The 27,985-nt window shown below is 41.8% G+C and overlaps 1 protein-coding gene across 24 annotated transcripts; it reads left to right on the top strand.

The window, feature by feature from the left end:
* Nucleotides 1-19: 19 nt before the first annotated feature.
* LOC113028029 (microtubule-associated protein tau-like) lies at nt 20-27,615 on the top strand. Of its 24 annotated transcripts, XM_026177967.1 has the most exons (16): nt 20-92; nt 207-339; nt 2,946-3,101; nt 5,086-5,157; nt 6,975-6,995; nt 11,492-11,520; nt 12,397-12,537; nt 12,805-12,865; nt 14,378-14,416; nt 14,638-14,891; nt 18,402-18,494; nt 20,280-20,372; nt 21,522-21,603; nt 22,106-22,212; nt 23,457-23,607; nt 24,056-24,119. In XM_026177967.1, the coding sequence occupies exons 2-16, from the start codon at nt 225-227 to the stop codon at nt 24,058-24,060; spliced, it is 1,419 nt and encodes a 472-aa protein (XP_026033752.1). In that variant the 5' UTR covers nt 20-92; nt 207-224; the 3' UTR covers nt 24,061-24,119. The 24 variants fall into 24 exon arrangements, with proteins under 24 accessions (XP_026033752.1, XP_026033755.1, XP_026033753.1 ...); XM_026177970.1 differs by lacking the exons at nt 2,946-3,101; nt 23,457-23,607 and adding an exon at nt 4,394-4,486 and having other exon boundaries at nt 5,089-5,157; nt 24,056-27,615; XM_026177968.1 differs by lacking the exons at nt 2,946-3,101; nt 23,457-23,607 and adding an exon at nt 4,394-4,486 and having other exon boundaries at nt 24,056-27,615.
* Nucleotides 27,616-27,985: the final 370 nt, after the last annotated feature.

Here is a 27,985-nt window from a genome sequence, read left to right as displayed (position 1 = left end):
TATAAATAACAAGGTTTTCACAGGCACAGTGTCTGTTTACATTCTGTGGTGACGGGCTTGTTCTGCAGGCCGGAAGACAAAGTGTCTGTTAAGTGCGCCATCATTACAGCCATTTTCTTGCTTGTCAGCTACTTTCAGCTGACATGTGTAACGTGACACACCCTGGACCTTCAGTACTTCATTAATTTGCTTTTTTCTTCCTGCAGCCCGACCCGCGACTGGCAATGGAGTACGTGAACAACGCGAACAGCTACAGTTCTGGAGACACCATGAGCAGCTCCTTAGCCAACATGACCATCAAGGATCAGCACCACCAGGAGAACGGAGTCAAAATGAAAGGTCAGACATTAGAAATACAGTCTGGAAGCAAAATAGGACCCAACACACAAATGCAAACTCACTAAAAATGACAAGAAAGTGTCTTTAATGAGATCTTTTTCCAGCTTCAGCTCAACTTGTGAATCCTCTGAGCTCCACTGGTGGGTCTGAAATCAGTCTGATGACAGAGAGCTGTGAGATGTTGCTGCACTTTGGTTGGCAGATGATTTGGATTAAACAATGAGCAGCTTTCTTTTCTTCTGTCTGCAAACCATTATTTCTCACAGCACGAGTAGAGATGATGCTATTTTTGTGCTGTTAGACCTACGCATGTTCAGTTTCCAAGGATACAAAAGATTATCTGATGGTGCACGTCCAAAGAATCTGTCAATTCCACGCTTCTCATTGATCGTAGCTAGCCGCCCCTCTAGTAGAGGGAAGACAGGAAATTACATGACCCCACTCTTCATCAGTATAAAAGCATAGAGTGGGTTTATGCAATCAGGGGGATCCAACGTGATACAACACCTCTGGAAACTCTTGGAAAATATTATTTTTAAGGAAAAAATTGAGACAACGGCAACTTTTTTGTATAAATGTGGTTTTTGTAGTATGAGGAAAAACTGCAAGTGAGCCATCGCGTTGGTTTTGGTTTAATATCCGGGATCAGCTCGTGTGAGGGCTTTATATGTTCAGCTCAGACTGTAGGAACAGGAGAGGCCTATCGATGATCTATCACCTCCTTTTTATCACTTACTTTTATTACCACAAATAATTAACTGTAAAAACTTAGCTAAGTTGAACTTTAAGTAAAAATCAGTGTAATATGAATCATTTTAATATCATTCCATATTTTCCCTCCGTTGTCCACCTACACTGAGGCTCACAGTCGAGTGTCCAGTGCTGGTGTGTACCACACGTTCTCTGACAGCCCGTTCTCACTCCCGAGGCGTAACATGCCGACGTTTTGTCACGACGTTTTGACCTTCGGCGTTCTTATGGTACGCGGCAGGTTATGGCCGAAATCCAGTGCAATGACGCTCCCACAGTAATAGACGTTCCAGCCCTGTATTCCAGCCCTAAACCTAACCTTTTTCCTGACCTTAACCAGAACTTTAATGATGTTAAATAGCGTGTTTCTAAGCGATTTGAAGAAAAAGAGCGAACATGTGTAGATTGAGTCCATACGGTTCTCATATTTAGGAACGTGGTGGGTAGCCGAAAACGTAATATGTTGACGATTTGTCACCTAGCGTAAAATGTTACGCTTTTGGAGTGAGAACGTGTTGTCTCTGAATATACCCGAAGACTTATATATTATTAGTCTGATGAAAACTGACCTACAGAAGTACAAACTCATTTTGTACACCAGCAACAAAAATCCGTCTGATTATGAAATGTGAAAAATGCTAAATTCGTACTTGTTGTCAACCGCTCTTCATCTGCAGTTAAGCTCTAAAGGTTTGTGAGGTGCCCACAACAATAAAACCTCTGAGGTATTATCTTCCTTGTGTTAATAACAGCTTCCTGAAAAGGGATCAACGATGGACGTAGCCACCATGATCCCACCCGGTAATAAAACTGACTGATTGATCACTGCGTCACTGCTAACACTGAGGCTAAATGTTACATGTGGATAAATAGGAGGAGAGCCGTTAGCAGGCTGTAATCAAACTCTATGATCACATCACATAGACTGAGCTAGCTGCTAATTATAGCGAACTGTAAAAATGTCTCTGAAATTACAGCATGTTTGAGTGGAAGTTATGTAAAATGTTTTAATATTTAAATATAAATGAAACTTTGTGCTAAAGAATAAACAGCTTTGCTCTTTTGTGCAATAAACACTTTTATTATTAAGTTTCTTACCTATTTAGCATTTATAAGCATATAAAAGCCTGGAGTAAATGATTTGTCGTTTTCCTTTGTAGCACTGATGGAAAGAGGCTGTTATGTAAACAGATTATGACATCTTAATTAAACACAGTTGCCAAATTGTAAAATCCAGTTTGTCTTCATTAGAGGATTTAAATGCTTTATATTAATTATTACATTAAACTACAATTTAATGTGTTTTAACAACGTATGAAATGCATGTATTAGCTGTGTGTGGGGCTCACAGGTAAAGGGTTTCTAATTAAAGCTTTAATCCTAGAATAGACATCAAAGAATGTCAAAGAGAAGAATTTAAAAGTAGAGTTAAACCAAATTTCACTGTCGTCTGGGTGGAGGCCGAGCTCCTGAGTTTCTACAGAGCTTTGTTTTAATCTCTTACATAATGGATAGAAGACATGCTCGACTGCAGCTGCACTGTGCTCTGTAATCCGGGCATCTGGGTCAGACCCCTGAGAAAGAGCCCCGTCTCCATCCAGCTCCACTGTTCGCTCGCAATTCAGTCCATAAACAATCGGGCCTTTAACGCAGCACAGAAAGCATTTTCAGAAAGCTCCATTTGATGCCTGAAACGTAAACGAAGAGCAGATAAATGGCTAAAGATGCATCGTGTTTGCTTCACTGTGTTTGGACAGATTTATTCGTCACAGAGCGAATAATCAGTGTCAGACCTCTCAGCAATGTGTTCTCCCCTTTTTTTCTAATCTACCCAAATCAACCACATGGCTAATTAGTACGTAGCCTAGCTTTCCCCAGTTTACAGCCCTCACTAGTGCATTCGTTCTCCCCGTTTCCATTTCCCATCATCTTATGTGCTAACAGGAAGCAGCGCACAGAGTCAGGTCCATCTGCAGGGGTAAACAACACATGTATCAGCAGTGAAACACAAAGTGAGTATCCCTTTAAGCAGCAGATGTGGTGTGTGGAAAGTGACGTATTTGTAAAGTGAGATTAGTTCGTTTAGGATATTTAGAGCTTTTAGCCATCTGATGCTTTAGAGGTGCTTTGCTTAGTTCTTTGGAGTGATGCATACAAAATTGGAGCTTTCAAAACTGTATCTATTGATCTGCAAGGAAGTGCGATACAAACAAGAGATAATTTAGTGTTTTAATTTTGTTTTCAACTGTAATCTCATAGTTATGGGTTTAAAATGTCATAATTAAGAGAGTTAGAGACTTTCCTGATCTAATGCCTCATAAATATTATTGTAATAACAATTCTAAAATTAGATAATTAAGAGATTATAAACAGAGTTTCATAATTAATCCCATAATGTTGATTTATTACAGAATTACAGAATTACACCGTCCGAGTCCATAACGGGACAGATTTTAACATTTTGGCGGTGTCATCAAAGACGTGGTACGCCTCCAGGCGTTTTTTGGTTGCCTTGGTGACACATCCCCACTGTGTCTGGATGCTGCAGACATGAAACAACCTTCCCGTTAAAATTTGTTAGTGTCAAAATCTGAAAAACATAATTATCTAATTAAATTATCTAATTAATTTAAGATAGTCTGATATCCTGTAAGTGGTGTACAGCAAAACAAGGGCACCAAATACGACCTAAACTGACTGCCAGACTTTTATTTATTATAAATAATTCATTAATAAAACACAAACATTTTAGGCTATTGTTTTTATCTACTCTCCCAACACTGCTGATACTTGTGACTAACAAAATGGGGTAAACGTCTAGGCTGTCTGGATTTTTGGTGATTTGCTGAAGTCTTTACATGAAGCAGATTGTATGTGAGGATGACCTGATGAACACACAACAGTATAATCCAGGAAATATATGTCTAGTTTTCTAAACCGGACCTTAACATAATCCAAATCTGCCATGTAGCCCTCAGTCAAGCTGAGGCTGGCGATGCTGTCTGAATGCATCGTTCCAGAAATAGTCTTCCTTTTTGGAAAATCGAGGCAGTAGCTCTGCTGTAGTTCAGTATTTATTGTTTTAAGGTGAGTAGACTGTGAATAAATGTGTTACCTCCTTAAACAGAGCCGACTGAAGACTTTTCATGGTTCTGGGTTTAAATGTCAGACTGCCACTGATGCCTTTTAACCATTTTGAATTCTGCTTCACAGTTGACCTCTAAGCAGCGTGTGTGGTTGGTTTTTTCCAAGTTTCTGTCACGATTACCTCGGCTTTGACCTCCAGTTTACCTTTGATTTGCAGAGGATGAAGCAGCACTCAGTGAGAATGGGGTGAATTCTGTGTCTGAGCTCTCTCAGCCAGACAGCAGCCACTGTGATGACGAGGCGCAGCCCGGTACGCCCGCCTGCACTTCTGACATGAAGCCTGAGCTGCAGCTTAACCCGTGTTTTAGCTCTTATTTAGCATGGTTCAGTTTGTGTGCAAATCATCACTTGATTTATCTTCTTCATTTAGAGCTCTATTGAGAGAAACGCTCGTCTTGGTTTGCTGGTTTTCTTTTGCTCCCTAACTCTAAACTTTTATGATTCAAGTTTGAGTTTTCTTGCTAAAACCTTTTGATTTGCCTGATTCTACAGCGAGTTGTGTTGTTACCACACAGAGTGCAATAAGAGCCAGCGAACATGAACAGATCAGTGACTAACATGGAAAACAATGCCCCTCTGTGCCTGTACGATGTGGCCACAGTAGCGTCACTCCAGCCCGGGTCGAGCAGGCTTTGATCATAAATACTGAGACTGACAGCTTTTTCAAAGCGAAGCGAGGTGGGAAGTCATCGGGCTGAAAAACCTCCTTGATCTCTTTAACAGCTTCTGAAGCTGCTGACGTGTGGTAGTAAACACAACATTAGCCTGAGCTGTGTGAACCTGATGAAGTGTCAGATTAGACTTTAACAATTCCTGTTGATGTTTGACTGAGATCCATTTATCCAACAGCAGAGGCGCCTGCAGAGAAAGCAGGAGCTGAAGATACAGAGAGCACCGTGAGCAAAGACGAGGGGCAACTCGGTACGCCTCCAGACGCTGAGCTGCTGCCTCTTTTCTGCTGCTCGTGCTTCCTTTTGTTTCCCCAGCATCGTTAAAAGAATAGCAGGACATTTTGAGAAATACACTTACTCGATGAGATGTGCAGCTACAGCTGTTAGTTTAGCTTAGCTTAGCATGAGACTCCACTTGTTTACGTGGGTTATGTATGTAGTGGAAGCAGGAGGCCCCCTGACAAGTCCTGTAACACTCAGTTATTTATTAAAAGAAGGTTTTCTCATGTGAACTACAATTCAATTCAGTTTTATTTATATAGCACCAAATCACAACAACAGTTGCCTCAAGGTGCTTTATATTGTAAGGTAGACCCTAAAAATAATACATACAGAGACCCCCTATGACAAGCACTTTGGTGACAGTGGGAAGGAAAAACTCCCTTTTAACAGGAAGAAACCTCCGGCTGAACCAGGCTCAGGGAGGGGTGGGGCCATCTGCCGGTTGAGACTACAGAAGAGGTCGACTTCATTCACATTTGAAATGCTCACAAAATTTGAGGTTGAGTGCATGCAGGAGACCAAAGTTGGTATCCCATTTTGGGAAGAGGAAGAAAAAGGAAAATTCCATCGGAAATAGATACCAAATTGAAAATTCGGGGAGTTCTAATGAATTTATTAGTGGACTGACCTTCTGTCTCCACAGATATGCATTAAGAGACACGGCAGTAAAGCAAAGTTAAAATTATATGATTTTGCACCTATAACTATCATGTCAGCTAGTTGTCTCTGTTACCCATTATAACATAGCTCATTATATGCTAAGCTGGTTGACTGTAGCTAATATTGTCTTTATTTTGCATGTACAGACGTGAGAACAGTGTTAGTGTTTCAGCACGTTCTTCCCAGACCATTAAACACTCTGGTTATTCTCAGAAATTCCTCCAATGTTGTTAAGATTGTTGCAAGCTTCACTTTTTTCTGTGGATTTTGTTGTTCATATCCATTTTCTTTCGCTTTCACACATTGTTTGGTTAGTTGGTTAGTTTTAGGCACAAAAACTACTTGGTGAGGTTTAGAGAAGGGTAATGATTTTGGTTAAAAGTCGCCCTGCTCAACCTTGCACGCTGTAAAATGACATAAAAGCTGATGGTGAGTCGTCACTGATGCCAGAGGAACCTTTATGACTTCTTATTCTTAGATAACTCTCACAGAAGAAAGTTGATAAGTGTATTTTTCAAAGTGACCAAAGCTTCCTGCTGCTGCTCTGTATGTTTGTGCGTTTCTTTCAGTATCTTCACTGGAAAACAGAGTTTCTGGGTTTCTGTTTTGGCTTTGCTTTTTTCTTCCAATGCTTACTTTCAGACGGTTATATATGCGGCCCCTTCCAGAACTGCAACATGATCGTAAGAAGGCTCGAGAGGCAAACATGTCCCCCTTTTTTTAAACAAAAAGATGGTTACATCCTGGCTATTTCAGAATGAAAGGAACGTCCAGACCACAGGCAGATTTAAGAGTCCTGTGATCTGTTAAACAGATGCACGGTTGCGGGGAAAGCCAGGGTAATGTTTAAAACAGCTCAAGTACCACACAGAGCAGCGTTCAGTGTGGTACTGCTGCACGAGGCAAGAAAATAAAAGCCTGCTTATCCATCTTTATGATTTTGAATGATGTCTTTATCTAACCTGTATTTGCTGTGGGCTTTCTGCTTTGACTGAAGACATGCTGTATGCAAGCTTTTATTGATTCGTTTGCACCGGGTGGGTGTATTAATCACACACGAGTGACAGAGAGCCATTACTGACTGAGCTCTCTATCTTTTCCATCTGTCTCATTATGTTCCATCAGCAGCAGGAGCGTCTTCAACAGGTAGGCTGTTGTATGTTTTATTGATTGCACGTAGGCAGTATTTATTTACTGCAGGAGATAGATATGAATGAGCCTAGGTGCAATGAAAGCAACCTCAGAGAGGAAGCAGCTGATCACTCTGTTGTGTTTTAGTATGTTCCATATAGTGTTAAATTAAATGGATCCTCTATTCTCTACAGTTGTTGTCAGAAGTTTACAGACACGCATGAATATTGTGGTAATTTTGGGCTTTTAATGATTTCTTCAAACTGTTTTTTCTCCAGGGTTCAATGATTGTGCAACATACATCTTTGTTGACTTTAAAAAACAAAAACAAATAAAGTTTTTTTGATTTTCTCTAAGCCACACATGGTCAAAATGATAGGTTCACTCCCACTAATATCAGTTTAAATGTCCCTTAGCAAGTTGCAACTCGGCCGGATGTTTTTTGTATCCATCAACAAGCCTGTTGGCATAATTCTGTCTGGACATTTGCCCGCTGTTCATGGCAGAATCAGTGGAATTAATTTAAAGTGGTTGGTTTCCTGGCACATACTCGACTTTTAATCGTAATCCACAAATTTTCAAATCAAAGCGTAGAGGTCGGTGCTTTGGGGAGGCCATTAGTTTATACATGTATAGTCTTTATTGTAGGGTTTTTACCTTACAGTATAAATCACCTTGAGACAGCCTTGTTTGTGATTTGGTGCTATATAAATACAATTGAATTGAATAGTCCTTCTTCTTCATTATTCCATCCACTTTGTTTGATGGCACCACCACCATGACAGACCTGACCCACATCACTCACCTGTGCTCCAAACATCATGGTGACCAAACAATCAGGCTTTTCTCCAGAAGGCATTTGGCTTGTCCGTAAAGGGGAAGTCTCAAATTTCAGTCAAGCTTGAAGGTGTTGGTGTTGGAGCATTGGATTTTGGATTTTTGGAGGGCTTTCTTGTTTTGGCATCTTCTCAATCCCTGAAGATGTAAACCTTGCTTCACTGTGATCAGCCATGCTGGTGTTCAGGCAGTTTCATGCTAGGCTTGAGCCTTGGTGGTTGTTCCTGAACATCCTAACCAGTTTACTCTCATCTGACGATGACAGTTTGGGTCTTCCTCAGCAAAGCAGTGACAGAATAACTTTTACTTTCATGCAGTTGTTCAAACTGCTGATCTTAAAACTGCAGTTTTTTTAGAAATGGCTCCAAGAACCTTTCTAACTTCCAAATGCTGCAAAGAAGAACTACCAGCTCTAATCAATCACAGTCACTAATGAGAAGTTAATAGACCTCTGCTTTGTCAAGTTAGAACCTTCAACACCATTAATTCAAAGATTTAAGTGGATGTATGTATATATCTGAGCCTGTGTCTACAATTTCATATTTTTAATATATTCAAACTCGTGTTACCCAAGTCCTTAAACATGTATGTTGTACAATCATTCCACCTCTGGAAAAAAAACAGTTCAAGGAAATAATTATAAGGCTGAAATCACCACAGCATCCATGTCTGCATATGTAAACCTCTGACCACAGTTTCTGATTTTCCTGCTACTATATTAAAGAGTCTGGAGTGTTCCACCTGAATTCAGATGTAATCAGTCACTTCAGTTTATTTAAATGGTAAAACACGCACATCTTTAAAATTTCTGCATCAGTTTCCTTTAATGATGCGTTTATGGATTAAAGGTTAAAAACACCACCTTCTCCTCTCGGCTGATTCCTGTAAGGGTCGGCAGATCATCCGCCTCCATCTAAACATTACACCAAGCATCATTTAAAAGTTCAAAACAACAAACTTGCGCAATATGTAAATATAATAATTTAGCACAAGTTATTATTTTTTCATTATTTTATTTTTAGAGTATTTCTATAGTTTTAAAACGGCACTAACCCTCACCCATTACGGTAACAATAAGAAACAATAAAGCACTTTTTTATAATTATTATTCAGTCTTTACATTTTTTTATATTTTCTATTTTGTTTTTTTTTTAGATTTGAGCATCTGCAGTTTTCAATTCGAGATTCCTGGAATTGAACATTATTTTCAGTTTAAAGGGAAAATGTGTTATAATGAATAGTTTTTCTGATATTGACCGTTTGACCAGATACTGTAAACGTAGTCCTGACACGTCGGTGTACATGGATAGCCTCCGTATTGTATCAAAGTCGAAGGAATTTATGACGTTTTTGGCTAATTCAGCTGAAGAACTGATGACCTCGTGCCACGGCAAGGTGTCCAAATTTGCAAATGTTTCTTCTAGGCTCAGAGTATTCATCACGAAACTTGCACACAGTGATCGCCTAGTGCGTCTTCCCTCAAACTGTCCTCGGGCTCAAGGTCACTGTGAAGGTTGACCGACTGGTGGAGGCAGAAATAAATATTTATTCCTTTCTTCACAACCGTGGCTCAGTGTGTTGGATGCAGTGCAGCCAACTAAAGAAAAATCAAACTGGAAAAAGAAAAATGACAAATCTTCAACTTAAACATGATCCTGTAAATGAAACTGAATAGAAACAGCTCTGCACTGGGCTAAACCTGCTTTAACAACGGTCCCTGATAATAAAGACTCTGTGGTCCGCTCTGCATCATGACCTGGCATCCCTGAATCCAGTGGCTCATACTACTACTTAAAATAACAATTAAATACAAATCAAATAAGTTAATGGATAATTCTATATGTTTAAGGAAAAATAAATTTATTGATTAATAATACATGTATTTAACTACATAACTGTTTAAGGTTTTTATCATTTAATGTCAGAATGTGGAAATTTGCTTCTTTGTGTGATCATTTAATTATTCGTTTTTGCATAACTGTACGATATTAATGTCCAAATTCATTCTTGTGAAACACTCCAGACTCGTGTGTGTACTTAGAGGTCCGTTGTGGGGTGGGATACGTTATTTTTGCACTGCTAGAGTCGGCTCAGAAAGGCTTTACATCACATTTTAATCACGTATTCTGTAACAGCATAAATCACTGGTCTGTGTGTTGTGTTCACTGGAATGCATCATCTCTCCGTCTGACACCCAACTGTGATGCATTATTTTTTATTTTGTTTTCATGTGAACTCACACTTTTCCACCTTTAATCACTTCTGGGTTTGTTGTGTTGCATCATCACCGCTCACAGCTCTCTGAGTGTCTGGTGTTTGTTCTGGGTAATCAAACGGTCTTTTATTTTCCTTCATCACTTCTCCACTTTCTTTTTTTTTTTTTGTTTCATTGGGGAGATGGATAACAAGTGCTGCTGTGAATGTCACCATTAATCTGCTTTCCAAACAAATTAGCGAGGCCTGGTTCTGGAGTCCGTGGTGAGTTTGGATTTGCAGAGTCCGATCTGCACGGAGACGCTGGGAAGGGCGTTGACTTCATGGGAGCTTCCTGCTCTCTGGACCCAGGAAGCAAAGCAGTGGGAGAGTGTGGGAAGAGGCTAAGTGAGTCTTCGTGGGTCTCTGAAGACCTCAGCTGCGGGGCAGAGATTAAACGGGACATGCAGGCCAGCAGGGGGAGCCCTGAGTGGGCAGGAGCTGCAGATCCTCAGAGGGCCATCAGTCTCGACGCCTCCGAGTGCCTCAGTGAAATGAGCAACCTCTCTGGAATGTCTTTAGTCCGCAGCACGGCTTTGGAGGACTTGACATCCATTGGGGACAGAAACTTGTGTGTTCCTCAGGGTGAGGAGCTCATTTCTGAAGAAACAAACGATGGACTGACTGCTGAAGGAGCAGCTCCGAAGCCCCTCGGTGACTCCGGAAGCAAAAATATCACGTCAGAAACACCCCGGGCTCCTCATACGCAAAGTGCGCTCCAGTCTAGCTCCGATTCTCATTGTGAAGACCTTTCCAAGAAGCAGCGCCTTTTTAACAAATTGCCATCTGACATGGCAGCTGAAAACAGCGGTGACTCATCGTTACATACAGCCAGCTATTCAAAGCCTGACATTTCTAATGACTCAGAGATGAGGAGCGGTGTGGCTCAGACCACCGGCACCGCCGAGCTCCAGAAAACGCCCCCCCAAAGCACCCGAGCCAGAAAGTCTTTGGTGCCGGTCGCTGTTTTCAAAGGTCTGTGTGCTGTCATGTTCACCAGTTCAGAACCAGTCCTCTTCAGTTCACTCCTTCCACTCCTTTGATTTCCAACGCAGCTTCTGCTCTGTGTTATGCAGCACTCTCCCTCCGAAGTGTTTCTATGGACGTTAACTTTGACCCGAGGAGAAGCTTGTCGTCCTCCCTCCCCCCACTTTAGCTTTTTTCTTTCATCTCTCCATCTCTGCTCACTTTGCTGGTTATGCAGCCCTAAAAAAAGCCACCTTTTTGTTTTATGTGTTTTCTTGCATGCTGCATACCCAACATCACTCATTTCACTTTCCATGAGAATGCATTCTCGCACGCTCATGGAAGCAAAAGTCTTAACTTATTGCACTTGGGTGGATATGAAAAAATAATATAGATATTAAGCTTTTAAAAAAAGGTGCCAAAAGCTAAAGTTTGCTTCTATTTCTTTTCTATAGCTCAAGGAGTGATGGATAACGGAGATAAGGTACGTCACCAACGGCATTTTTTAGGTTCAGTCGCTCATTTCTTTATGCCTTTTAGTTGTTGTGAAATATTCTGGTTTATTAAAACCTTTGGTTTTATTTTCTTTAGTTAACAAACACGACGTATTATTACCCATGTCTATCACATATATTCAACATTTAACTGAACTCCTTCCAGCGACAGTGTTGAGCTCTCAGTAATTACTGTTTTATTATCAGACTAAGAAAATACTGCAGTTTAGCTCAAACTGGAGCACAAACACTGCAAACTATAATATTTATATATTATATAATCCCATCAAAATGCTGCAAAAGCACCAATATCAAAAACCTGCTGGACTCCAATTAGTGGAGGTGATTCATAATAAGCAGCTAGCAGCTACACCTGCCTGTGTTGGACATTTTAACATGCAAGTCTACGGAGATTCACTCACATTTGGAGCAAGTCTCAAGTGGCCACAGGAGGAATTGCAGTTTTTAGGCACTGGCCTCATTTCCCAGGATGATGCCTCTCGACTTGAACCAACGACTCTATAAAAGCTGGTTCATGCACCTGCCTGATTTGCCCAATAGCACACCCCCTTGAACTTCCAAGTATAATAATAAGAATAAATTGGATTGGACGCCCTATCTAAACAGCAGGGAGGTGGGGCTTCTGTGCCTGAGATGACCATATTAGGACTATCCCCTCTCTTGGCACTACATTTGTTTGTGTAAAAACAAGATCCAAGTTATAATAAACCAGAACATTTTATTCATGTCATAAAAAAATCCTTTATTTTTATCATCTTTCAGTTATTTTTAATCATTCTTTTGTTTTGTGGTCATTGTCATTGGACCTTTTGTTTTTCATTCATTTCTTCCTCTTCATGAAAAAGACTCAAACTGCCACCACACCGACCTCTTCCCCTCAAAGACCGTCCATAACCGCCAAGGGCGCCAAATCACCTGCATCCTCCCGAAATGGCCACAGCTCGATCCCCATTAAAGTCAGCAGCACAGGGCCCAGGCAGCCTGGAGTAAGTACAGGTCTGAATGCAGCTTAGAGCTCAGACGTGAGCCGACTGACTCGCTCAGTTTTCTTCACACTCGCTGACTGAATCTTGTTTGAAACGGTCAAAGAAAAACATGGACTGGAACCTGATTCCTCCCTCTATTATCACCAAACATTATATGAAGAAACAACTCATCAATTCCCCACTGATTAGTGTGCAATGTTACTGCATTCAACCATCTCCAAGACGTCTCTTTGCTGGAAACTAAAATAGTGTTGTGGTGACTTTCAGAGCGGTGCAAAGTCTCAGACTCCAGGGGCCAAAACTTCTGCCAGAACTGCAGCTCAACCAGGTACGAGCCGAGGACTTTGTGCTAAACTCAACTTTTATTTTACTGATTTTAGTATGGAAGCCTAAAGCGGACTGTATTAGCCATATCATTTAAACCTGAAACACGCTCATTTTTACAGCAAATGGGTTTTGCTGTAAATTTACTTTTAGTTTGCAGACTGTGATTGCCCTTTTCAGTTAAATATTTCGGTAATTTCTTTATGCAGAGAGTCAATATTCACAGTGTTGACCCTTCTTATTCACACCTTCTGTAATTCTCTGCTGGATATCAGCTTCTGGGCCAAATCCTGATTGATCGAGATCCATCCATCTGGAAAATATGTGTTCGCCGGCTGGGAGTGGTTGTTAGAGGTTCCTAGTGGTAGTTGCTTTGGTTGCTTGCAGGTTGCTGCAGTCACTTGTAGTCCCTGATAGACACCGAGCTGTCTGCAACGCAGGCCGTGCTGTAGTGCTTGTGCCTCACCATCTCAGAAGGTACAAGCAATTTTTTTTCTCCCCCCCTTTCTCACTGTCCCTCTCCCCTTCTGTTTTTCCTTTCCTTCCTCTTTCTTTCTCCCTTTCCTATCTCTCACTCATGTCTGTCCCGTCTGTAACATCTGAAAATAAAATATAATAAATAATAAAAACAAAGATCGACCAAATGGACCAATACGGCAATGCCACGATGATCCATTTGGCAAAGTAAATCCATTGGGTATCCTTGTTGGTCTTCAGACAACAATTCTGATGGCTAAAGAACCAAATGGGACAGGCGGAGAAAAAAAAAAAAAAAAAGAAGGTACAAGCAGGTTGTAAGTACCTCACAACTCCCTGCAACCTCCAGCAACCACATGCAAACCAGCTGGTAGAGGTCGCTGACCAGTCTCTGTGTGACTGGATCTGTGGTTAGGAAACTGCCCACATCTAACCAAGAATCAGTGGACTCTTTGCATAAATGTGATTTATGTACCAGTAGAAATGTCATTATTCTTTACTAAATCACAGAAACAGGCATGAAATAATCTCCCCCCAAAATCCAAAAGCAACAAAGTGAATGAAAAACAGAAATTGTGTCGGTGGCTAAACAGCTGTGCAGAGAAACTCTTCAAAGAAAAAATGGCACCTAACGGGTAAAATAATTATTTAATCTGCTCTTAAAGCTCGATCGTGGCTCAGGGGGTTGGGAAGCGTATCTGTAACTGGAAGGTCGCCGGTTCGATTCCCGTGCTCTCTGTCCTTGTCGTTGTGTCCTTGGGCAAGACACTTTTCCATACCGCCTACTGGTGTTGGCCAGAGGGGCCGATGGCGCGATATGGCAGCCTCGCTTCTGTCAGTCTGCCCCAGGGCAGCTGTGGCTACAACCGTAGCTGCCTCCACCAGTGTATGAATGTGAGAGTGAATGAATAGTGGCATTGTAAAGCGCTTTGGGTGCCTTGAAAAGCGCTATATAAATCCAATCTATTATTATTTTTAATATAGGCTTAAGTATTTTTGGAGTACGCGGTAATGATGTGTTATATTTTCTGTGATCTAGCTCGTGCCAACAAATCCCTCACTCCAAAAAATGAAAAAGGTAAAAAAATCAAATCAAATAAAGGAAATGATTAGAAATCGCTTCCAGCCTTGCATGGCCACAATAACACGGTCTGATCTGCTGTTTCTGGATCAAACTCGGTCAGCTTTTAGCCAGTAGAGCTCCTAGTATGCTTTATTTTTTATTATTTTTTAATGATTTCTTCTACATGCATGACTCATCACACTCCTCCTAACTTATAATTTCTCTGGATCCTCTAGATGCCAGGAGTGGACAGAGCAGCCCCGGCACTCCCAAATCCCCCGGTAGCCAATCAAATTCTGCAAAGTCAGGGGCCGATGCCAACAAAGTGAAGAAGGTGGCTGTGGTTCGCTCCACCCCCAAATCCCCGGGCTCGCTGAAGAGCCGTCCACCGGCTCCTCTGGCTGCCGCGGCGCCGCTGCCAGACCTGAAGAACGTGAGGTCCAAGATCGGCTCCACAGAAAACATCAAGCATCAGCCCGGAGGGGGAAAGGTAACCCAGGAAATACTCTGAATACACCCCCTCACAGAACACTGCCCACTGAGTTTGCAGATCAGAGTTTTAACATTCACGTGACCGAGTGGAGTCGTCTATGATCCAGGCGTATATTTCTATGTGCCATTGTGGGTTTTTAATCATAAAACCTTTTCCTGCCACAAATGTGTCCCTCTGTTTCTGCAGCGTTTCATTTTGGCCTATTGGTGTATCATGGATAGCCTCAAAGCTGTTTTTAACATCATTTCTTCCTCTTTTAATCGCTGCATTGTGATTAAACGTGATGTTTTGCAGTGAACCGTGGCTAACAGACCGAGAGCCTCGAGAGTCGTTCCAGTTATAAAAACGATCAAATCTGAGACAAAGTTCCTCAGAATCAGCTGATATTTCTGCACAATAACGTGATGAGACCAGGCAGGAAGTTCAGGTTTTGTCCAGGTTTCAGGTCTGAGAAGCACCTCTTAAAAACTGCAAATCAGTTTTGTGTAAAATCTGATGACCCCACTCGGTCATTTTACATGCTTGAGTTTTAATACCAACACAGAAGGCCCTGAACCCTTTGTTGTTCCTTCCACCTACCATTTCCCTGTCATGTCTGTTTCCAGAGTGGATTTGCTCATTTAGTTTTTTACTTGCTCCATTGTTACTTTTATTATTACATATAGGGCATTATTTCAGGGGCCAGCAGCTATGAAGAGAATGAAGAGCACACAGATTAACTAGTTAGTTTAACTTGAAGAGAAGAGCACAGACAGGTGAGGGAGACAGGTGTAACAGTGAAGATGTAAGGAGGATGTAGTGAAGGTAAGTGGGAAAAGAGGATGCTGGGATGTGTGGTGACCCTAAAAAGAGGAACCGAAAGAAGAAGACTAGATGATGACGATTTGTCAGGGTGAGATTTCAGAAGTTCAGGTGTTACTATACAAACACAAGTCAGGCAGCTGACTCACAATAATCTGCACACCTCAGGTCTCAACAGACAAATACACTAAAGATTATTTTAATCAAGTTAGTTTTGATAAGGACACAATGTAACTTTTTTAAAAAAAAGATATTTTATTATTATTGTTATTTTTTTATTTCAATATTATTTAGCTCTAATCTTCCCGGGGCAGCCGTGTCTCTAAGAAATGTTTGTGGAAGTAAAACTCCAGTCTGCAGCTCAGTGTGTCGAGTGTAGTCTGCAGTGTGATGTCGGTGTGTGTGTGTGTGTGTGTGTGAGACGCTAGAGGTTTATTTTAGCTAAAGCCATGCAGGTCGTTGGTCTAATTTTATTCAGGGTGCAGTCACGTGTCCGATGTTTTACTGATGAAACTCAAAAGTATCACGTGTTGTGATATTTATGGACCAAAATAAATAATTCAGCTCCATTCAGAGTTCAAACTAGAAAGTTTTTATTCTGGTAGATGATAGAAGAGCTGAAAAATCAGTCTTTGGTTCCTGCCAGTGTTGGACAAGTAAAGAAATGAGAAGAAGTGAAGACCAATGCACACTTTGAATTATCGACTCTCACCAACCCCGCATGCGGTCACACTCCCGCACGAGTTTCTTCCCACTTCTTTAATCAAATCAAGCCATCGTCTAAACTCTAAATCTAAAAGCTGACATTTTCACTTTTCCAGGTACAAATCCTTGATCAGAAGTTGGACTTTAGTAATGTGCTGTCTAAGTGTGGCTCCAAAGACAATATCAAACATGTACCCGGTGGCGGCAATGTGAGTAACTGGGGGATGAACTCAACTCCAGACTCTTGAGTATCTCTGCAGTTATGACCATCAGAAACTAACTCCTGGTAAAAGCAAAGTGCTCTCCTCTAATGATCCGATCAGAAGGTGGACTGGATGTGGAAACACAATCTGCTCAATAATCCGTAATTGGCATGGACTGCATATAAAAGATGGATGTAGCCACTGTGGCATCACTCACCCTGGTAGGCTGAGTCCCGTTTAACAGCTTCCAGCTGTTTGTTTTGGTCTTTGACGCCTTAGTTTTGGCTGAGAAACTGAGGTATGCAACGCAGCAGCGTCTTCCAGATCACAGGGAAGGACAGCCCTAGACGTAGCCACCAGTATAATCACGAGCTTTCTCTTCCAGTAACCGCTACTGGACTTGGTTGACAGTCCCAGAGGTATATGGTGCTGCACTGGAAACCACCTTTTTATTGCTTCGGCCATTAACAGATTGTCACCCATAGTTAGCACGAAAGACGGCAACTTGTCTGCACCAACCAGAAATGTTTTACCTTCAGAGTAAAAGTTGTCCTGCTGCTGCAACCAGCGTGTTTCAAAAGGCACAACTTTTATTTTGAAACGGTTTGTGATGCAATTTTTCAAGTTTAGCGACGGCTCCACAAACAGACAAGTCGGCTTCTACTGTGCAAACTGTGGGTGACTACGGCGGTCTGCTAGCAACTAAAGCAATAACAAGGAGGTTGTGGGTGCAGAACCTTTTTTGCATCAGCCAGGAACCAGTTGGTGAATACACAGTTTTCTGTAACAACCAGGTGGTTGCCGGGTGGTTGCCAACTAGTCTCTACGCCTGTAAGACAGACCTAACAGACCAATCAGACTGTATTAGCAGACTGACGATGCTTTATGGCAAAATAAGCTCAAATCTAAGAAAACAAATAAATAAAAAAAACAAAAAACGAAAAATAGCTGTTGAGTCCATTCAGTCGTAAGAATTGAGTTGCTACCACGTGATTGGCTAATTAGTTATTGCATTATGAGCAGAAGGACAGGTGTACCTAACAAAAACTGCTTTTGGCTACTACAGGAGTCGCCCTCTGCTGGACACAGAAAGAATGCAGGTTTAATTCAGCTCACTGTTCAGACCCAGAAGCTACGTCCATCATTTATATGCAGTCTATGCACATAAGACTGAAGTTTTTATATGATTTTAATTCTTTCACTGAAAACTGGTGATGTACTGAGCTAAAGCTGGCATCTTTAACATTAAACTGATTATTGATTTGCTTTTAACACAGAAAAAAAAACACTGTTATATAGTTCTGATATTTAACAAATAGCTCTGTCTGTCCCAGTTAACATTAACACAGCCTCCTCGAGTTGGTTATGTTGACAAATTTGAGCAATTTAAAAAAAAAAAATTAATACAATTTTTAGTATTTCTTTTTCATTTAAGTAATTTTGTGAGTGCAGCGTATTTCCTTAGTTGCTTTTTGTTTTTTATTCATGTTTCTGTTTCTAAAGAGATTTTTTTTTACACTTAATTAAGTTTTAATTAACTTTAATATCCTTGCTAAAACATCTGTTTGAAACTCTGCAGCTGCATTAAAACATTGCTATTTTTGCAATCTGCTCCACTAAAGTCGTCAGAAAACTGACGACTTCCTCGAAACGTGACAATTATGCAGAGTTACAGATGGCAGCTTTAACGCCGAGATCTCTTTCACCATCTCACTTCCTCCTTTCGGGCTGATTCTCTCCCCCCAGCTGTTCTCCTTTTATTTCCTGAAGAATTTACTTGTTTTCTGTCTTGTTGCAGGTCAAAATCCTCGAGAAGAAGCTGGACTTAAGTAACGTCCAATCTCGCTGCGGTTCTAAAGACAACCTAAAGCACACGCCTGGTGGAGGCAAGGTGAGAGAGACTGTAGCTTTAAAAGAAGTCCCACTAATTCCACAAAGGCACAAGCAAAGGGATTATTCACAAAGCCTGTTGCATCATTTACAAGTGCAGTTCAGCTTGTTTTAAAAAAAAAAGCAACTTCCTGTCATTACAGTAGCGCCATTCTATGAAAATCAGCAGGTACCTCACACCTGACCTCATCAGAATCAACTGATTATGCACTGAAAATGTCACATGGACCCAAATACGCCAGGCTCCCCCTGCAGCCTCGCTGCTCTGTGACTCAAAGGGTTAACAGTCTCCCCCTCACCTGTGCACTTCTCCATCCAGACTGAAGGATTTCAGAGGTTTTCAGAGTCTGACGTGACTAAATCTACAACTTTATCAGTTCAAGTTCAAATTCAAGCACATCCTCTCAATAAAAAGAGGAAATGTTGAATCCATTTTTACAAATTCTGTAAAAAGAGCTGTCGTGGTAAATAATCTCGATCTTTTCCAAAGTACCTGTGATTATGATGCCAGAGATGGTGAGCAACATCCTCCACAGCGTTACACCACCTCGTCCATCCTCAACCGTTCATGAGAGGCAGGATGGATCCGTGCTTTCGTGGGGTTTATGCCACATTCTGACCCCACCATCTGAATGTCGCAGCAGAGACTTCGGTCTTCTCTTGTCTAATTACTGTGCATCTGCCTCAAGGTTCGACGTGTTGTGCATTTAGAGTTCTCTGTGAACCCACAGATGGATGTGTGGGGAAAAGATGAACAGATTCTCAAATACTCCGCTAGCACCAACAACCACACCATGTTCAAAGTCCCTTAAATCACCTTTATTCCCCCCAGTCTGATGGCCTTTAGCGGGTCTTTCACCATGTCTACATGCCTCAATGCATCAGGTTGCTGTCATGTGATTGGTTTTACTTCCTCCCTGTCTCGTTATGTCGGATTAGTCCCAGCTGTGTTTCCCTCCTGTTTCCCATTCCCTTGTTACTCCCTTGTGTATTTAAGCCCTGTGTTGTCCTCTCTTTGCTGTGTGTTTCCTCCGTGCTCCTGGTTTTCTAGCCTCCCAATGTTGATGTCTTAGTTTCCAGTTTCTATCTTCAAGTTTGAGTTTGTTTTCCATTTATTTTATGGATTATTTTTCCCAGAAAATAAAGCTGCTGCTTTGAGTCCGGTTTTCCGTCTGAGAGTCGTTTGGTTCTAACCGAGCCTGCCACTCAGCATCAAACCATGACGGATACCTGCAGTGAGGAGCAGTTGAAGAAGATTTATCTAAAAAAGTATCTGATGAGTGTTTAATGTCATATTCTTGCATTTATAACTGGTGCTGTCATCTCTCTGTGTATTTATCGATCTCTAATGAAAAGTCTCAACCCTGTACGGTCAAAGTCATCACAGGATTACCTTCAACTTTTTTCTGATTGTTTCATTTTTTCCCCGATTGTCAAAAATGTGGAAAACAGTTAAGTGAAAATAAAATTAAAACCAGTTTTACTGCAGGTTAGAGTTGGAGTCATCTCCGATGATGACTTGGCCCTCAGAGGTCTAACTTGATGGTTGCCCCTGTACAGTTTGAAAACCTCTGAAATGCTTCACCTGATTGTAATGGCTTCAAAGCACCAGTGCGGCGATGTGGGGACATCTCCTCACGAGTGTTTCGGTCAGCTCTCACTCCCCCGAGCCTCAAACTCGTCCCTCCAACATCTAATCTTCCTCTCCAGTAATCGTCTTCATTCGCAGCTCTTTGCTTTCGCCGCCATAACTGTGTTTTTTCACCCCCATGTATCAACTTTCCAGGTGCAAATTCTCGATAAGAAGTTGGACTTGAGCAGTGTGCAGTCCCGGTGTGGCTCCAAAGATAATATAAAACATGTACCTGGTGGTGGCAATGTGAGTAGAGGTGTGCTTCCACTGACCGCATCCTCAGAAAGGAGCACAGATCCTCCCGTCTGTGTCCAGCCCTTCTGACCTCCCAAACGCTGACCTGTCAACTTCTCCCATTAACAGTTTTACTGAACTCGTGAACAGATCTGAGCATTTCATACTAGAACAGCACTAAACCGCCCTCCCAGTGCTTTTCTTTCACTGGTTTAGATGTTCTGTAGTTTCTAAATCAGAGTCTTCTTAGTTTAGTGGATCTACCGTGTTATGCAATGCTCTGCGTCTCACGTAAGCCCGATAACTCTGTTGAGTCTTTGCCCTCAAATCTGTCCCTGAAGCCACACGCATGAATCCTGTTTGTGGACATTTTTATTTCCTAAAACCTTGATGTGAAGTGAACTAATTGTCCCCTCAAAGTGTCCCGATCGGGTAACAAAGAGCCCCGCTGTCCTCGGCTTCTCCACCAAACAGTGCCTGTTGTCATCCACGCTGAGGTGACTTCAGCTCGCAGAGAGACTGAGCGCTCTGTGTTTGCAGACAAACAGCCAAGAGTGACATCATCTATCCATGCATGGTGATGCATGGCTGCTGAAATCTGGCTTTTATCAGTTAGTGCAGAAGATGGTCACTTGTTTTTCTGCACTGGGGTAAGGTCGCACCGCTCAGATTAAAACTTTAAGTGTTAATCCAGTGTGTTAGTCGGTGCTGTTAATCTGTGTTTCCTTCCATAACCCGGTTCCAGAAAGCAGGTTTTTATAGTCAAGTCTGTCGTAAATGTAAGGAGAAAGATGGAAATCACAGATTTATTATTAATACATATTTAAAAAATGATTGGTCATCGTGCAACAAGTGAAACCTTAAATTTAAAGACTCCACACAATCCCCCATAAATCATCATCTGATTTCATTGACTGACTGAGTCGCTCTTATCTAAAAACAAAGGTGTTGATTCACTAAAAGCTCCCACGTTTAGAGACAGCTCCAACGCGACTTTAAAGTACGACTCAGAGACCGTTAAACCTGCTTTCAGGAACAGTTTCACTAACAGGCCGGTTTTATAGGATCAGTTCCTCTGTGGCTGCATGCAGGGCGACTTCAGAGCTGCTGACTCTGCTGGTCTGCATTCAAACTCTGTTTGTGCTGTTTTTTTCCTCTCAGATTCAAATCGTGCACAAAAAGATCGATCTGAGCAACGTTACATCTAAGTGTGGCTCGAAGGACAACATTCGTCACAAGCCGGGTAAAACATTATTCCAACTTTCTGCTTAATTTTAGGTGACGAGCTTTTGTGAACAGAGTACATAACGACAATATAATTAGTAGCAGAAGTCTCCTCCACCTTCAGTGTAAATGCAATACCACACGTAGTAATTTATGTCCATGCCTCTGCTCTGAATACCATGAAAAGCATTAACCTAAGAAGCTGGGGTGGAGGTGGGTTGCAAAGCGGCTTGGAGAGCCGAACGGCAAACACTCAGTCTGCCTTTTTTATTTTCGGATGGGTGGGAACAGTCAGCTGGTCCCTGCTTGAAGGTCTCAGGCAGCTGTGATTATTTCAGTAAAACATTTTTTAATGATGGTTTTCTTAATATTAACAAAAACTGGTTAAACTTGTGTAGCTCTGATTGTTTGATTTTAAAAGCAGGAAATGTACTGATGCTGGTTCTTACACTAAGTACCAGTACAAGTTCTTCCACTTCTGTAATAATGGTGCTGCACTCAGATTATAATTTTTTTTTTAGGTGGTGGAAACATTGAGATCAAAAACGAGAAGCTGGAGTTTAAAGTTCAGTCCAAAGTGGGCTCTCTGGGCAACATCAGCCACATTCCTGGAGGCGGGCAGAAGAAGGTGAAGTAAAAATCCACCGACGCGCTCTCTGCAGGCTAAAAGCAAAACGCTCAGGGCACCGTGGCGCTTCGTCACAGTTCTGTATGGAGACCAATCCGTGCCAAGAAAAAAATCGGAAAACAAACATTTTGATCTTCACTACATTCAAATTTCTACAAGCTTTTCCTCTTATTCCTCTTAAAAGTTAAACATCAGATTTTTTGTATTTATTTGTTTACTGCTAATGCAGTTTAAGAGTAAGATAAAAAAAAAAAACGAGACAAAATTTGCAGCTAAAAACTTCAAAAGCATCATATTTACTAATGAAAAAATAAATAAATAAAAATTCTAGAACTGAAAGTACATAGACAATATACACATATAATTAAAATTCAATTTAAATTAACTAAAGTTTGGCACCATTTGGCCTCAAGCATGTTTCAGTGCTCGGCTCTCTTCTTCGGAAAACCAGCTTTCAGCTCTTCTGCGTCTCTGTGGGTGAAACACACTCAGCAACACAGAAATAGCAAAACTAAAACCAGCGAGAACATTTCAGCTGATCTCTAACAGCCACGCTGACGTTCGTGAGGGTGTCACACACACAGCAGCTTTTAGAGCTTTTTTTTTCTTGGTTTTTCTGCTTTTTCCCTCCTTTGTTCAAGCTTCCATTTACTTCATCCTGCTGATTTTCCCTTCATTTTAAAGTTTTCACTGTCGTTCTTGTCAAATTTCACTGTTGTGACAGCGTTTCGGGGTCACTGGAACTAAAAGTTTACAGGGGAAAAAAGGCAATTTAAAGAGATAAAGTTAGCAAAATTTATGTGAAAAAACTGGCAATGTATGAGAAAAACAGTGAATAATTTAATAATAATAAATTTGTTTGTTTCTTTCTTGTAATTTTATCACAATTTTCTCATATATTCATCAGATTTTTCTAATAAATTTCAGTTTTTCTAATTTTACCAATTTTCTCCTTTAAAATGTCTTTTTTAATCTCAGAAATTTTGTCTTTTCCTTGTAAAATAATTTTAAATTCTTCAAACTTTAAAATTCTGATTATATTCTCTGAATTTGACTCCTCCCCCAAGCTCCTCACATTTTTTTATTTGTATTTTTTTTTTTTACCTTCAGCGGCCCTGAGACGCTGTGCTGCATTTTCTCATCAATTGTTTTGCTTTATTTTATTTATTTTTCATTTCTGTTGAAACCATCACGTGTATTTTTGTTGCATGCCTTTTTATTTCCTTGCTGGGGCTCCTCTGTAGAGGGAGAAGGGGAAAGACGGAGAGGGGAGCACCTCAGACAGCCCCTCGGTCCTCTCCCCCGCTGTCACCCCCCCTCAGTCACCTCCGACTGTCCCTTCAGCACCCATCACACCCATCCTGACGAACCCTCTCATAAAGATTGAGGACTCTTGTAAGTACCTACAAGCTGCTTCATCTCAGACTCTCAGACATGAGACATGACGTGGATAGTGCTGATTATGAGTTTTCAGGATCTGAGGCCTGTGCTGTGAAGCTAACCTAACATATCAGTCAGGCCAAGAGGTCATTCACACAGCCAGAAACCTCCTGCAACCGCTCTGCAACCATCAACCGGAGGTGGCTCGCTGGTTGCTGACCGGTTTCCTTTAACATTTAAAGAAATGTTATGCACATGGAAGCTGTAAACGTCTTTATTTCTGTTGCATGCATGCAAACAGTACCTCATGTGCACACACTTTTGAGTAAACAGCTGAGGGCGAATCATAACGCAGGAAATTAAAAGATTACGTAGTGCAGGACTATCATTAGTCCTTAAAAATCAGAAAAATCCAGGCCATGGCTGATCTGATGTCTGACCTTCACCTCCGATCTCGCCACAGATTGAGAGCCACAAACTGAACTTCCGCGAGACAGCCAAGGCCCGCACTGACCACGGCGCCGAGATCGTCTCCTTGGAAGACTCCCCTCACCAGCTCAGCACCGTGTCCTCCTCTGGCAGCATCAACATGACCGACTCTCCACAGCTCTCCACGCTGGCTGACCAGGTGTCCGCCTCCCTGGCCAAACAAGGCTTGTGAACGCGCTCGCCGCACTCCCCGCCTCGACCGCACGACCACGTAGAGGAGTTGTGATGCCTTCCTCGTTACTTTCACAGGACTTTTATTTGATTTTTTTAGCTGCCCGTCACTGTTTATCCTCCACTAACCTTTGAATCTCGTCGAGGCGTTGCTATTAGAGGTCTTAAAAAAGAAAACAGATTAACCAGTAGGCCAACATGTATTGAATATCTCTCTGTGGTCTTTGATCTCTACACTTAATTTGAACCTTTTGTAAGTGTCCCTTTAAGAGTTAAAGCACCCCAGCAGAGCGAAATCCTCCCTCTGAGGATCTCCGTACATATCCCGCTAAATCGTCTAAGACTCGGTTTCCCGTCACATTGACTGTGAACCCTTTTAGAAGTGTATCTTATCAGCGTCACCTTTGACGGGTGTCCCCTGATTCTTTTTTTTATTTATTTATTTTTTGATAAAAAAAACAGAACCTTGAAGATGGAGGTTAATGCAGACTGTTTGTGGGACGGGGGTGGGGGTCCGTTTGCGCTAAAGCAGAGGGATCAGATACAGGGTCCGGTGAAGTGGGCGGAGGAACAGTTAGAAGGAAAAAGTAGCAAATATTTCTCGTCAAGGCAGAAAAGAAAAAGCTTTCAGACCTCACTGCTGTCTTTGCTTTGTGTAGTCCTGACATGTGCTGCACCTCGAGCTACTGCAGGAGACTGCGGGGTGGGAGGGGGCAGAAGTGAGACCGCAGAGACAACAGCGACTGATCGCGTCGCCTTCACGCGACTTTTTACGGGACGCGCCGAGCTCAGATGTTCGTTCAGAGCCGCGAGATCGAGAAGAAAGAGAGAAATTACACTTAACGGAGGGTTGAGAGAGGCCTTTACCAACGGCAGCTGTGCTGTTTAACTCTTCCCTGCTTAATAGGAGAAACATGGCCGAGTGAGGGTGATCTTGTTCTAACGGCCATTGAAACATTTGTTAACCGATAAATACACTGAAGCATCAGGATTTTGTAGTTTCTTATAAAGTAGCTGGCTCGTTGTTGTGGCGACGATACGGTAAAGCTGTGCTGTCTGCTGCGACCCGCAGCTGCTGAGACCTCGTTACAGCCTGGTGGCACTTTCACGGGTTCAAACTTCCACTGCAGACGTGAGCAGCACGCTGGGGGAATATTTCACCTTAAATATGGAAGTTAAAGGGCCCGGTCACGTGTTGTAAGAACACTAAAGCTAAATAAGGAAAAATTTAAAAAACAAAATGTCAACATTTCTTCTTCGGTTTTATTTGACTTATTTAAGCTGGTTTTTGTTCCCCGCTGTTTCCTGTTCTCTGTGTGAGTCGTTCGGCTCAGAATGATCAATTATCTGAGCTCGGTGACGAAGCGAGGGGCTGCTGCCTCTCCGCGGTCTCATTTCTGACGCTCTCCCTGCGTCGTAGGTGAGGGAGGGGCAGGGGAGCGTTACCTGGATTTAAAAAATACAGAAAAAAGACGAAGTGAAGAGCTAGAGTAGAGACTTTGTGTTGGGCACAGTTTTATAATCGTACTCTGTGGATATATGACATGTATTTGATATGAAGAAACATTTGTATCGTGCCTGCTACTGTCAGTGTTCTTTTTTTTTACTGCTTTGTGTAAATGCGCTACAGCTTGAGGAGGGAAAATTAACCTTAAAGTGACATTTTCATAGCTAAACTGCGAGGAGGAGGCTGAGAACAGTATTTATGCACTTACAGGTAGGTAGACTAAAGTTTTCACAGCGGTGACACAAACACTGAAAACGGCTGTTTTACTGTTAATGGATCGTTTGCACGGAGAAGATTGTGAGTGTTGCACGGCAGGCGGACGGTGAAGACCTCCTTAGGCAGTCTGTATCCAACACACATGCACCTGAAACACAGGACTGATCAGATGGCCGTGTTTCTCGCTCCCTGCAAAGTAGTAAAAGTGCACTTCGTGGCAAAAGTTTGTGGACGCATGAGAGCTTATCTGCTGCAGATTTTTAGCAGTAGTCCAAAAGTCACGAGTGAGGCTTGATGAGCGTCACAGGAAGTGTTTGGTGGGCCAGAGGAGACCTGAACGCCACAGCACACAGTGGTCCCAGATAACAAAAAGAAACCTCACACTTGGGCCGGATATTACTTGCCATTTGGGTTTTGGTACTTTCTCGGATTCATTTGATGAGCCGTTACATTTAACTATGACTCAGTGTTTAATTAACTTTTAGAAAATGTGTCTAAATTCTCAGTAAATTCTGACCAAAGGCCAGAACAGGAATATTTAGAGGAGGTGATTATTTCACTGCCTTCATGGTGCTTTAGCCACAGGTGCATCATTTGGCCCTAACAACCAACACTTATTTCCACTGTGAGGTTGTTGTTTGAACATGGAGGCAGCCTCAAGTGGCCATCAGAGGAACTGCAGTTTTTGGCACTGGGAAAAAACCCGTCAAAGTTAAAGGATAGATAGACCTTCCTTTAAGCAGCAAAAGTGCCCGAGTATCAGATTAAAATATGATCCCTTTTAAATGGTTGAGCCAGACAGGTGCGTCCACTTACTTTTGTCCACGCGGTGCATATGTGGTCACGTTTTTGTTGTGTTCTCCAGCTGGAGCCAGGTTAAGACGTTCCCCTGCAAACAAACCCAGTTCATGTGCTCAGAGACGTCCCGATGTGGCCCCCCCGCTGATTCATTACTCGCATTAAAATGAGTGAAACAGCTTCTTGCATGCAGCTCATGTAAGAGACAGCCGTCTGCTTGTTGCCCCCCTTTCACAAAGCGATCTCTCTGTATATCCTGTTTATATTTGCTCTGGAACTGGACGGATGTACCAATTCTTTTTTTTTTTGTATAAAAAAATGTGCAATTAAGGGTCAAAAGGTCACCGACTTTGCTGTAAGGTTTCCTAAACGAGCAAGCACACGAAAAGCTTGCAACATTATCTGCATGCTAAACCCTCTTTAGTTCCAGTTCCACGCTCGTCTCTGCGTGCAGGACGGACGCGAGCACCCAGGGACGGGAGCCGATCTCCGAGAGGTTTCCACAGTAACAAAACTCGTCACCTTCTTTCGTTTTTGTTTTCCTCTCTTCGGGGTTACTTCTGACGCTGTACAGTTGTGGAAATGTGATTGTTCTCGTTATTGTGCATTTTCTCAATAACTGGTTTATGATGATTCTTGTTGCTGTATATGTGTATTTGAAAATAAATGCTATGAAGTCACCGTGGTGGTGAAGGAGTGCAAAAAAATCACTCCCAGATCAGACGGGACTCATTCATCTGTTTCCAGCGGAATTCAAATATTTATGTTATTTGGTGTTTTACATTTTCTTTACAGTAACGATGTGTTTTACTGCATTTATGAAATATAAAACATAAGAGAAACTTTTTCCTTTTTATTTATACGAGCAAAATGCAACAGCTGTGAAAAAGAGGGGGAAAATTTATTAGTGTGTAAAAGCTGAAACGGTCACTGTAATAAAAAAAAAAAATCACTTTTAATTTAAAGAATAAAAATGATTAAGCTAATAATTTAGAAATTACTTTTAAAAGGCCTGTTTCAGTCTTATTTTATCCAGAGTTCAGTATGAGGTCGTCCTCTTAGTGCAGCTGCACAACAATCAACCCTGGGACCTGCAGACAACAATTATATCGATATTCACTAATAAACGTAAAAGTCACAATCTGTCCAAATTATTCTGTTCTTTAATATTATCAGCAAAGCAGCAGGGAGCCCTCAGCAGTCACTGGAGGC

Source organism: Astatotilapia calliptera, chromosome 8, assembly GCF_900246225.1.
Source record: "Astatotilapia calliptera chromosome 8, fAstCal1.2, whole genome shotgun sequence".
Taxonomy (NCBI): domain Eukaryota; kingdom Metazoa; phylum Chordata; class Actinopteri; order Cichliformes; family Cichlidae; genus Astatotilapia; species Astatotilapia calliptera.
This window is presented reverse-complemented; position numbering and strand designations above follow the sequence as displayed.

What these genes read in the sequence shown, in the direction of transcription:
- LOC113028029 (XM_026177963.1), top strand. Translation starts at nt 225, where the DNA reads ATGGAGTACGTGAACAACGCGAACAGCTACAGTTCTGGAGACACCATG. An exon ending in TATCAGCAGTGAAACACAAA is followed by an intron (nt 3,102 to 5,085) that starts GTGAGTATCCCT and finishes TTTATCCAACAG; the next exon opens with CAGAGGCGCCTGCAGAGAAA. An exon ending in CTGGAGGCGGGCAGAAGAAG is followed by an intron (nt 22,213 to 24,055) that starts GTGAAGTAAAAA and finishes ATCTCGCCACAG; the next exon opens with ATTGAGAGCCACAAACTGAA.